The sequence below is a fragment of the Vanessa cardui genome, chromosome 16, assembly GCF_905220365.1.
Source record: "Vanessa cardui chromosome 16, ilVanCard2.1, whole genome shotgun sequence".
In the NCBI taxonomy this organism is placed as follows: domain Eukaryota; kingdom Metazoa; phylum Arthropoda; class Insecta; order Lepidoptera; family Nymphalidae; genus Vanessa; species Vanessa cardui.
In genome coordinates, this window is record NC_061138.1 from 9,115,181 (window position 1) to 9,128,884 (window position 13,704).

General features: G+C 30.7%; 1 protein-coding gene across 5 annotated transcripts in view; it reads left to right on the forward strand.

Annotated features, from left to right (window-relative positions):
- LOC124536059 (rab11 family-interacting protein 4A) overlaps positions 1–13,704 on the forward strand; it is a 79,917-nt gene that overhangs the window by 25,995 nt on the left and 40,218 nt on the right. For 2 of the 5 annotated variants that reach the window (XM_047112479.1, XM_047112481.1), the window contains exons 1-4: positions 6,192–6,383; positions 8,563–8,660; positions 10,077–10,201; positions 12,869–12,952. In XM_047112479.1, the coding sequence (XP_046968435.1) occupies positions 6,236–6,383; positions 8,563–8,660; positions 10,077–10,201; positions 12,869–12,952 (455 nt within the window). In that variant the 5' untranslated portion in view covers positions 6,192–6,235. Of the gene's footprint in view, positions 1–6,181; positions 6,384–8,562; positions 8,661–10,076; positions 10,202–12,868; positions 12,953–13,704 lie in introns of those variants that run through there. The other 3 variants (XM_047112482.1, XM_047112483.1, XM_047112480.1) reach the window with 2 other exon arrangements.

The window sequence follows — 13,704 nt, forward strand, 5'->3', positions numbered from 1 at the left end:
AGCTGAAACTTATTGTTCCTTTATTATCTTTTAACCTCGCTCAATACATTTCACTGGCGTTTCATGCTTTTTAACTTTCCATTTTATATGCTCCCTCTGAAAGTACGTCTAGGAAATTTCTCCTTAAAACTATTTTAGGGAATGACTAGTCAATTAATTATTACATATACTTTACAAATAACATAGAAAACAAGAAGCCTTCTCATTTAATTTTAATCTTATAATTCGTCATTTGTTTGCTTTTATCCTATATTACTCGGAGTCACCGCAGTGTGTTGTGTAACACTGCAAGGAAAAGAGTTTGCGGATTTACTTGTGCAGCCGAGTGACTCACTGACGCCTCTCGGGTATACTATTGGTGATTGTATGCTTCCCAGCCGCCATACGGTCTGTTAAGTTAAGGTTCTAGGTGTTGGCTGAATTGACAAATTCGCTATAGGCAAAAAATCTAATTGCCGGCTTTTACGAAACCCACGGAACGAGTTGGATAACTCCTCTGCTGAGAACTATAACAAATTTATTTTTTATGTAATATTTAAAGAAATAATGTAGTTGTTTGAAAAAGTAATGCTTATGTAATATATACGTTAAGTGTATATACAAAGTGAAAGTAACAACAAAATAATTTCAAACATAAGTAGATAATAATGAGAACCTTTGTCATAGATCATCTTTTGCACAAGGTTGTTATGTAAAAAATACGTTTATTTAACATGCATGCAAAGTACATTATGAAAATTGTGAATACTTCTTTTTCTTATAAGTTCACATCAAGTACTACTGAAAAAAAAATATAATTCCATTTTCAAATAATAAATATAAAAGGGTATCAAATTGGTCAAGTAGAAGTAGTTTTTTTTAATAAATAGTTATTATACACCAAGGCCAATCAAATACGAGTGAACGTGTGTTCTCGGTCTATTTGGTAAAATTTCATTTCTCGAATGGCATTGGCAACTTGCAACGTGTTGCAAAAACGACGCCCGCTTGAGTGAAACGGAAGAAACGATGTTTCGATTTATTGTTCTTGTAAAATAAAGAAAACAAAATAAATTTCAGAAATACATCATTGAATATCGTTTGTGTAATTACTTTTAATAACTACTTTTTATATTTATTGAAAAACACCGTCGCAACTACTATCATAGACCGTAATAATATAATTTTATATTATATCTAAAATGACGATATGCATCAATGCATCTATCCATCAAACTTCTAAGGTTCAGTACTAAACATAAAACTCTGAAGTGCCCTCAGTGTATCCAACTTCATCCTATTTTATTCTTCAGATCGTCAGTACATCTAATCAGGTTGAATGACGAGGGGTACTGTACTCCCTATCGTTGTGTACTTTAATGCAACAACCATAGCAGGAAAAAGTCAAATAAACAACATTTAACAGAAAATTTACGATATATCATTGTTCGAGAGCTTGATTGATCTTGCGACAAAATGGTGTTTTAAACGTTGACGAAACTGCCACGTCCAAAATTGAAATTTTGGAAATGAAATGAAATTGGAAATAAGTAGTTGAGCATCGTAAATAAATATATATTAATCGTAAACTCGTAGCTGTGCAAAATATAGCTGACTTATTAACAACTGACATGAAATATGTAAATCAATGGTTTGTCGCGCTATTTTTCCGTTGGAATAGGCTGTACATTAAATAATTTTCAAATAATAATTAAATAATTTAAAGATAGCAGTCATTCAAACCACGAGGCCTGCCCCATTTTCACTTGACAATTTTGCTAAGCGTCTAGCATTATATATTCATTTATAATGTGTAATACAAGTCAAGATTATGTTTTGTTTTTTTTTCGTATTATAGTGTAAATGCATCATTGACCCAATTAAGTTGAAACTCTACAGTTGTTAACGACACACGCGCGTATGTGACAGAACGGATATTACAATAGGTGGCTCATAAGTTGTGAATAATGTTGTAATATCTAATGTTTCGCAATCTCAGACGTGGATCTGCTTGTATAAAATAAAGTTATGTTATCAATAATATCTATAATTTTTTCATCACATATATTGAAAATAAATACTCGTATCACAGACTGGCCAATTACCCTCTTATGGTCGCCATCGTGTGTATTTTATGGCACTGTAAGATATATTGACCATCCTATAACCAAAGACAAGGAAAAGTCTTTAATTACTCTGGCCCATCCTTCAAAACGGAGAACACGAATACATAGTTTTGCTTGTTGACGATAGAATGTATGACGACTAGATGACACCTACCCCGATGGGCTTGCACATAAGGCTAGGCTTGAAGCTCAGATTAAGGCTTTGATTATTATATATGCACAATGTCGCACTACAAAAGAACTAGAACATGGGGCAACATTTTTGCCTTGGTACGCTTGAAACGTCATCTTATATATTAATAGCTTAAGGCAATTTCTGTCGCAGTGATAGCTGCATATAAAAAAATCGGTAACGGTCTCATTTTAAAGAGCGCCAGCCAGTAGATATGCAGAAAAATTAAGAGTAAAAATTTAAAAACATATACTTGATTTTACCTACTTAGAGGTCAACTGTTAGCTACTATTTCTTTCGACGCGTTCTCAGTTTTAACAGTCTATCTAAATATATAAATAATCAAAGTATGCGGACAGTATAAAGTAAATTTACTGTATTTTTGAAACAGATAAATAACATGTTATTGTGCTCATATCGTTACTTAACTGAAGAAAATATTGTTTAAGAGACTAATTTACTAAACCATTCATTTAATAAACCATTTATTAAATTATTATAATATATTTTGGGATAAAAATTCTTTATTTTTGGTACCGATTTATTTCTTCCGACGACGTTAACATTTTATTTTATTATATACTTTAGAGTAATGTAGACATCAAACAAGTCGTATTAAAATTTTATTATTATTTTATATACCTATTAATAATAATGTAACATCCTGTACTTTTGCTAGATGAGATTTAACGACATTAGCTTTCTATGCGACGCGTTTGTTTCATTACATTTATAATCACGTTAACCGTATCGATAAATATGCAATAAATATTGCAATACAACCTTAAAAATACAATAAATATACTTTTACTATTGTATTATATTATACTTTACTCATCAATTAATGTTGAAAATTATAAGTAATATCGAGCAATGTAATTGTAACCTGTTACTGTTTATTTGTAATAGGTAACAATAAGTTTTTTCTAAGTGCATTTTATCGATAATACCGTGTTATTAGCTGTTGCATAAGAACGGAGCGATGCAGGGCAGTCAACGCTGGCCGTTAGTCGTCGACGCTGGTCACTAAGAAATTAAAAAAAAATACGCGAAAATGAGACTTTTAAAAAAAGTATTTACTTGAATTACTTATATGTGTGTGTTTTGTTTATAATCGTCTTTGATGTCAGTGAATTAAAATAAGTAGAAAGGTTCACATCAATGTACGTGGACGGAAAGAAAGTTTGTGAATAGTTTTATCGAAACTTGAATATACAAATATGTGCATACCAGTACTTAACCAGGAATATCGTGTGTAAACGTTGTACCTTTATAAAATATATGAAGTGAAAGTACACCATTAATCTATTCTAAAGTTTCAAAAGGTGATCTAAATATTTATTGCAATACATAAAGCTCAAATATTCGGACACATGCTAATCTTAAACTATTCTTTAATAATCTACTAAAAATGATTGTTATATTGGATAGTTTATCAAAATTGAAAAATAATAATGTAAGACTATAAAAAGTATAACCCAAAAGTATTATAAAAAGCATATTATACAAATATATTTACATTAATTAGAAATAAAACGTGTTTTACGCCGTCACGATTGGACTGAAAATTATTATAAAGTCACGTAATAATTATTACTTATATTTTATATTATAATATATTCTTATATTTTCTATATCACATGGCTATAAAACTGTTTGATCAAACTATTAATTCCTTTATAAATTTTAATTGATCAAATTATAAAATTAATAATTAACTAATTTATGTCTCTTTTGGTACTTAAATTAATACGACTTGATCACAACACACGCAATGCCTAATAACTTATTAGTTTATTTACTTATAATGTTTCAATATATGAGGACGTGCGGTTTTACAAATCAGTTGCGCGGAAATCATTAAATACGTCCGCCACGATATTTTATGTTCCTGACTGATAAAACTAATTATTACTTATACCTGTAACATACATGCACATGTTTATAACATAAGATTTATGTTTTAAATATCACTGCTGATATATTGGAACCAGTGTGTAATGATATTCTATTTAAAACGAGTAATATATATCAATACCATACCTTAAGCTTACCACTTTCAGCAATGTTATAGCAATTATCAGCACAATCGTAACCATAACCACGTTATTTCAAAATCAAAATATACGTTATTCAAGTAAGCTTTTACAATAACTTTTGAATCGTCATTTATCAAACTAAATTAAGTGAAGCTAAAACCAATTGGGAATGAAGATTCTACCAAGAATAACCGGCAGCAAAATCAGTAGTTATTCTTTTAATATTTAGAAATACAAAGTCATGTTAGTTAAATACGGTATGTATGTATCCTGCCTGGAAGTCAACGAGTACCTACTGCATTAACTAATACGATGCAATCAATAAACAATATTAATAATAAATAAATGCGTTTATTATAATCGACCATACTTTTAAATACGTCAATTTACAATCAAAAAATTTGTTTATACGTATCTATTATCAAGACATAAATTAATAAAAGATTGTAAGATATTTTGCTTGCCTTGTCAATTGTAATAATAGCTAGATATATAGGTTAAATGATTTTCAATAAGAAATGAGAACAGCTGTCAATAAATATCTAAATATGTATTTGTGTGGATAGAACACGCAACAAGAATCAATCAATTATTGAAATGCCATACTAAAATAAAAATAAAAAAAAACAATATCTATTCGACTTTTGAATCCATTTTCCGTATATTACAGGATTCAAAATTAGTGCCATTATATATGGGCACCAAATATTTCTATCTCTTTTTCATATGTGGAATCAATATATGCATAAAAAGGATAGCATGTAATTTAGACCAAATAAGTTTAGACGTTGCGTATAACAGAATCAGCTCTAATAATACCGTAGTGGCGTCTTTGTCCAATCAAGCAAAGTGGGGCGACGATGCAATGTGATATTTCTTAAGATACCTGTGCAGAGAGCGTGAAGCTGACGCTCTGTAATGTGTGAAAACAGTTTGTCAAACAATTATTTTATTTTAATGCAATTTTTCAAACGAAAGTGACGTGATCATGACTTTCGATGCCGTTATTATGCTCTTAACCTCCGTAAAAAACTAATTACTTAATTATAAAATAACACTACACTGTAGCATATTATTAAAATTATTTAATACAAAATTAAGTCAATTACTGTTTTCATTCGCATACTGTTCATAAAATATCTATGAATAAAATTTACGTTGCATATTGCATGTCGTTAGTGTAAAATTTTACTTGAAAAAATCCCATGCTTGATATAAAGTAGGTACCTAACAAATTAAAAAGCTCTGAAAACATCGTTTATATCACGTCGCTAGCACGCGTTTATTCCCTTTAATAAATTCTCGATCGATTTTGTTTCGTAAATAACGAAGCCGATATTTGTCTAATGTAACAAAAAACAGTGAAAATGCATTGATTATATTCGCGACGGCTGTACCAGTCGCACAGTTTACCGTGAGACCTGATAACATACTTCCTTATCAGATTCTCTGAGTTAAATTTACAATAAACCAAACTGATATGAGATACTATGACTTATGAAACAAGTTTTTCAGCCTCTTAATATCGTATAAAAACTAATAAAATATGTTTAAATATAAAGAACAAAAAATACAATCATAAAATAAAAGATCATAAAATAATACTTCATAACAGATGATAATAATAAAAATGTCCAAAATAATTACTCAATTATACCGTAATTGCTATTAAAACACGTCACGTTACATGTGAATATTACGTTACGAGAAAATAATTATAATATTTTCAAAACTAATTTTTCATTTGGCGGAAATTTTAAATAAATAACGGTATATTGTATTAACACTAGCTCCAAAACGTGCGAAATTTCAGAATAATAGGTTGTGGTTTAAAATACTTTTGCAAAATAACTGATAAGAGAGATTAAATAAGAGATTGCGAAAATCAGTAATACGAATGCACTGTAACAATATCCTCAATGTTGACTTATATGTCGGAGTTTGTGATCGTGCTAAAAAGTGACGCGCTTGATGCTTCCCGCCTGATAGAAACGTGGTGGCGCGCGCTGCTTGTGCTCGCGCGACTGTTCCTATACTGCTGCCGGATATTCAACAAAGTGCTTTATGGTACGCATCTTTAACAACAGTACGCCCTATTAACTTGTACAGTCCGGGTACGAAAAGGTTCGTCACCTTAAGATCTATTTTCGTGTGCTCAGTATGAGCGATAATCTGATTTACCGATTGAGATTTGATGTTTAGATTCAAAAGGTACTAAGAATTTAGACTTGATAAAGGAATGAATTTGAAAATTGACTAAAGTTTTCTTACTCTGACTGTACAATACTTATTATAAACAGTTTAATGTTATTAGTAACGGCAATTTTTATTTTTATATTGTTTTTTATTTTGTCTTTTCGTCTTTTTGGACATATGTCTGGAATTATGTATTATTAAATATAACAAGCGTAAAAGTAATACATTGGATTTAGAAGCGATTATTTTATTAATTAATTAGATCTGTGAGTCACGAGGACAACTACCAGACCGAAAAATATCTACGAGCCTAATGGCAAACGGGAATTACACCACCGACATCTAAGGCTTCTCTGCAATGTTATTGTGACTTTATTTAATATTTTTACATCATATATCATATGACATAAAAATTATTCAAACTGTTAAAAATAAAATGATGGTCTCCTTGAGAAAGATTATTCGTCACTTTTCTATTCATATATATTTTTTATACGAATCTTATTTAATGAATATAAACTGTCAAACTAGCACAGTATTTCTATTCCATAGAAATATAATTCATAACAAGCATGTGGGAATTATATCTTCTAATTGCCCTTTATAAAGACGTGTGCAAGACTGCATCCGATAAATCTTCACGTTAACCGTTATATGTAATGACTCTAATTAGTTGTTATATAATTATAAGGGAAACATTATCTGGTTGTAAAAGTCTTGCTGGAATGCTGCGTTGATTTCTTTCAACTCCTGTAGACTTATAAGGAAGGGTAATTAGGTAATTAATTAAGCGACAGACGTGTATTACTTGTAAATTTTTATTAATTTTGATATACGACTTTGTAATCACTTGATTTAAAGTTTATACTAATATCATGCTGTATATTTTTAGTTGATACCCCATAGAAACAAAAAACCTAATATATCTATGTCTTTTTTACATAATCGACTTTAACATCCACATGTCATTTGAATTTGTCCAGCTGTAAGAATGCCACGTACAACAAACAGCCAAACCATTTGTATTTATAATGTAGGCGTTGTATTCATAATAAAATATTTTTCTCGTCCACCAGTTAGATAAAATAATTTGGCCTTTATATGAAGTATATACATGGATGAGCGAATGGGTCACCTGAAGGTACTTAGGCAAATCGCTCATAGATATTGACGCTCTAAGAAATATTTACTATACCCAACGTCACCAATACAACATCAGCCTTGGAAATTAAGATGTTATTTCCCATGTGTCTGTAGTAAGACTGGTATTCTTATACAACAATTCAAGTATTGGTGTATGGTAGAATATGTGATGTGCGTGTACTATCTATGTAACCTATCCGGTTTGCGCCGGTTCGTTTGCGCGAGGCTAGGATTAGATAGGCTCGGCTTGCACCCAGGTGGACTTGCACAGACCGTCTGGGTAGGTCACACTAAATAGTCATATATTGCGTCATGTTCTGCTAAAAAAATACATAAATAATTTCTATCAAAACGATATCTTGTAGAAAATTATGTTGTATTTGGAATTATTATCCTTAGTAACTTAAAACAAATACTAAAATAACATCTTGATAAAGTTATTATTGCTATTTGAAAAATACATTTGCGTAAACTCTTATTAATATATGCGATAAAAAGTAAAAAGATTGCTTATCAGATATCATTGAACATAATTGTTTAAATCAGTTCAACACTGATAAAAATACGCAACTGGTATTAAACGTATGATAAATGCAGACATTATACTAGTATTAAATATTCTGATAATCTTGTTTTATAAATGAGCTAAAATATTGTTTTCAAAACTTTTAAGATTATGAAATTTCATACACACACGTATAAATAAAAACACACAACAATAAATTGATTTATTCCTCATAATCTTCCACTTGCTTTCGTTTGAGTCGTGCTGTAATTCGTAATAGCACAAAAAAGGTATTCCTGACCTAAGGCTGTCCATCTGAATCTATCGTTAATATTTGTGTTAAAATTACGAAAGTGTTAAAGTACTATATATTTTATCTAATAATTATGTTGTAATTTTCAGAATCCACGTTGCCTGAGGCGGTCATGATGGCGCCTAGCGTGTTTCAGAGGACCAAGTCACCTAGATCCTCACCAGGAAACATGCCTAGAAAATTACAGGTAACTTACCTTAACGTACATATATAATTCTTGTCATTCACGTTATATCGTATTATATGTATTCACGTGTGTATGTCACAGAACTGATAAAAGTGTGTCTTTGATCTATCAAGACACATTTTTATCATTTTTATGAGGATGATTTGACATTGAATTAAATCCGGAAGTTGCCGCTGCAATTTGAATCCGGTTTTTTTAAGTGAATAGATTTAGTATTCATTAAAATTATTTGCCCGTACTGGTGTACGTGCGGACCGTTATTTATTCCTTAAAAAAGGGACTAAACTATCTTTGATATATTAACGATATTTTTTTCTTTCCGATCCTACCACAACATATCTTATATTTATTAGGTATTTTATCTAATTACAAAACACATACATAAAACATAATTTTAACGGTGATAGTCTTTTAGTGTCGTGAGTTTTATTCTGTTTTATAAGATAATGTGGATTTAAAAAAAATACTAATATGATTGAAATAAGAAGTAATTAAAAATAAACGTGAACGAATAAGCATTAGTTACTTTACAGCTAGCTCAAGAATTTTTCATAAAAACTCTAACCGAGCAACAGATTTTCTAATTAAGTTCATGACCGTGAATTGAAGTTCAATATGGTTTAAATGTAATGAAATAAACGACTTATATAGCGTAGTTAAAAATAATAAATAAATATTTTGTTATCCGAATACTAATCGTATTTCCTTTATTTATTAAAATAGAAAACCTCGTAGCTAACATTGATAGATACGAATCGAAGATAGCAAATTTATATATTCTACATTACATTCAGTCAAGCTCGATTAAGTTTAATTAGAGTTTAATATATATCCCGTGCTCGGAAGTAAAAGTAAACGTCGTACGGAAACTTGCATTTACGGAATTAAGTTCTTAGATATAATACGATAATCACCTCCTAAAGATATACGAGAATATCTTTGTCCCGCTATGGTACATCTACGGGTTGTTGCCTTCTTAATTATTATTTATTTTATGGTATAGGTTGGCGGACGAGCATATGGGCCACCTGATGGTAGGTGGTCACCATTACCCATAGACAATGACGCTTTAAGAAATATTAACTATTCCTTACATCGTCAATGCGCCACTAACCTTAGGAACTAAGATATTATGCCCCATGTGCCTGTAGTTACACTGGCTCATTCACCCTTCAAACCGGAACACAACAATACTGAGTACTGTTGATTTGATTGGCGGTAGAATAACTGAGGAGTGGGTGGTACCTACCGAGACGGGCTTGCATCTAGCCCTACCACCAAGCAAAAGGTTAAACCTAAAGGTTTTTTTTTTAAATAAAATAATAAGTAGTAGTATCAATACTTTTGCCTATTGAAAAATAGTAATTTCATTATATTGTCTCATAATAAAATGCACTTTCTTTATTTATTTTTCAGAATGGCACCGAATCCGGAAGTCAGTCAGTCACCACTGCTGACTCCAGTCCCGGTAACTCCATATCCGATGCTGAGAACTTCGAATGTTATGGGGAAGCTGATGGAGAAACTCCAGCGGCAAACACGTAAATTACACTATTACAAACATCATATGTTAAAAATTACATTTATTTAAATATATTTTGACATAGAATTCAATGACAACGGCAGAATTTATCTCTATTATATTTATCTCTATAAAATAGTGTACCCTCTAATACTTTTTTTTTAAATAATTCATATAATACGAACTAGATTCGTATTAAATATTGTTTCATTTTAAAAATTTCTGTTGTCAAAATAGAGTGTTATGTATTATTATTAAGTACACTATTTTATAGCGTAACATACAGTCGATTTCAATAGCACACGACAGACAAATAAACAAATTTGGCCTTGAATTTAAACCATTTATTTTGCTACACACATACATTACATAGATTACACACAAGAAAATAATTACATTTAAAGAACACAGTGTAGGTAGCAAGGGGTTCATCTCAGTATAAGCTCTGCTAATCCACAGCACTGATTTTCAGATGGCCCCTGTGTTATATTAATATAATTAATATTACACAATTCGTCGACATCTAAATTATCTATGTTATTCATTCTGAGCTCTTTGAAATTTAATTTTAAAAAAGGCGAAAGGGGTCGAAATTATTATTGGATCTTATGATATCGAAAATAAACGTTTGTCTTAGTAATAAAGTGTTATAGTAGTTATTATAAATAAGGATGTATTAATCAAGAACTGTTTGAAGTGCATATATAGCAGAGCAATTAACAAACCGCAAGGACTAACCGAAGGTTTGTTTATCTTTTCTGCTCCTGCCATTGAAATGTACTGTAAGTACACTCGACTGAAGCCAAATCTACCGAAACATATGCGAATAATATACATTTACATTTGATACATACATACACATGATTCGACTCCTATGAAAAAAAGACTTTGAAAATGCAACCAAAATGTATATACCAAATATTTATGTAGTTCATATTACTTAGATGCCCACAGCTTCGCTCGCGTTAAGGGGGTTGTTTGTGATGTGTTAGGCAAAAAAAATAGCTTAGAACCTTTCTTGAAGTTCAAGTTTGCTTCATACCAAATATTATCAAAATCGGTTCAGCGGTTTAGTAGTGAAAGAGCGACAGACAGAGTTACTTTCACATTTATAACAATATAATATATATAATTACGAGGTGCATACTGAAAGTTAATAATATCATTAACTCCCTTTCAAGTATTGATGTAAGAACAAACTACTAACAAATAATGTCGTTACAAAAAGAAAATAAAAAACAAACGGCCAACGCCCTCATAAACGCGTTCCGAGCGTTTTACGTGCTTGTAAACACAAGTCTTCCCTCAACCTGTACTAATAATAATAGTTTTAGACTACAAGACTTGTATTGTGTGACAAAACAAAGAAGATCGCTGGAGAATGAAATGTCACACATGTGCATTTTCAATCTCACTATGTCTTTGTTTAAACTACATATAAACATGTAACAAAACTATATCTATTAGCACGTGAATAAAAGAGGGAAAAACTTTGACAAAATCCCAACAATAAGCGGCTTAGATGGCCCAGTGGTTAGAACGCATGCATCTTAACCGATGATTTCGGGTTCAAATCCAGACAAGCACCACTATATACATATGTGCTTATTTTTTAATACATATACATAAATTCTTTCGTTCTCGGCGGTGAAGGAAAACATCGCGAGGAAACCTGCATGTGTCTAATTTCATCGAAATTCTGCCACATGCAACAGCGTGGTGGAATATGTTCCAAACCCTCTCCTTAATAGCAGAGGAGACCTTAGTCCATCAGTGGGAAATTTATAGATTGTTGAGAAAATTGCTTAATAGGAGTAATAATAATAAATACAACTGTTAGGTGGAATACGCAGAATATTACAGAGAAGCTAAAGCGGATGTATTCGCTTTTTTACTTCACTATTAATTTTCCGTGCGCCCCATCTGCCTTTTGTCTAATCGGCTTTGTATATTTTGATAATATAATCAATAAATTACAATAATTATTAATAATTTACAACTAAGCGTACAACCGATGATTTGATTTATGATGTGGGGTTTTAAGTTTAGTTTTAAGCCAAACCTTAAGGCATTATTATGTAAAAGCAATGGACGTTTATAAATGATTAACAATTTCAAAATTTATGTACGAAATTCTCTATTTGTCTACGAGAATTTTGTAGTTATAAAATAAATTATTTCAAAATACATAATAATCCTACTACTATTATAAAGGCGAAAGTTTGTATGTGTGGATGTTTGTTACTCTTTCACGTAAAAACTACTGAATGGATTTGAATGAAACTTTACCACAATATAGCTTATACATCAGAATAACACATAGGCTACAATTTTTGAGGTTTCTAATGTGAGGTCGTAAAAAAACACATTTTTTGCGCTTACATTGCAAACGCTCATTGAATTCTACAAGATAGATCAAAACAATGTACTACAGTATTGTACAACTTAAAAAGGTCTACAAAAAAGTCCGTGATGGTATATGTTTATCTCTTAGGAATAACCCACAATAACCATTTATTATCCTTTACTTTGTACGAGAAATAATGGCTTATTTACGAAGCGATTTTAAGCGATTACTAGACTAGACGGGACGAACCTGAAGTCCACGCGAACGAAGTCGCGGGCAATAACACTGTACTTCGTGGTAAATCAATGTCATACTAATAATATATTTACTTGCCAACAGATTAGAAAATGGCTCCAGGAGTCCAGGAAATCATTTAAATCGGCATTCCTGGACGAGAACCAGTCTTAGGCGGACACCACCCAGGTATAGAAATAATTATTTACATAACGAGCGGCGCTGCCGTCGTCTTTATGTCTGTTTTCAAAGAATTACTAATAATGCTATTTTCATCTTTATTCTAGCGTAGGATAATGCTTGAATTTTTTATTACAACATTAGCTTTAGTCAGGATCGAATCTGTGATTTTCAGCTATTAAAATTAATTCATTTTTATATCTGATATACTGATTTTTGTAGACTGTGGTATTTATTCTGTTTTTTTTATGAAAACATTTCGTTTCCTCTAGATTAATAAACTTTTTTAACGGTTTGGTAGCTTTAACAAAAAATCATTAACAAATTCTGAAACTCGTACCTTTACAATTATTTGGTACTTTTGACATTTGTTTATATCTCTTCCCTAACGGTACTGTTTTATTATTTTGATGAATTCATTTTCAATGAAAATCGGCTAAGATGAAACTTGGCTGATTTCTTTTGGAGAATATCAAAGCTTTAATTTATTGCCTTCATATTCATTTCTATTCTAATTATAAATATACTAATCAGATAATCTGACGAAAAGCAATATTATTTAAAAAAAATGATGGTTTCCATAATTTTAATTGCTAATCATTTGAGGATACTTAAAACATAATCTTGATGAAAAAAATATTTCTAAAAAATAATGACAAATAATAAAAAATAAGTCAAGGTATAAATTAATTTTAACATTATATATATTTATAAAACTATAATAATCGTAATTACCTATGGTTATTATATAATATTTAGAT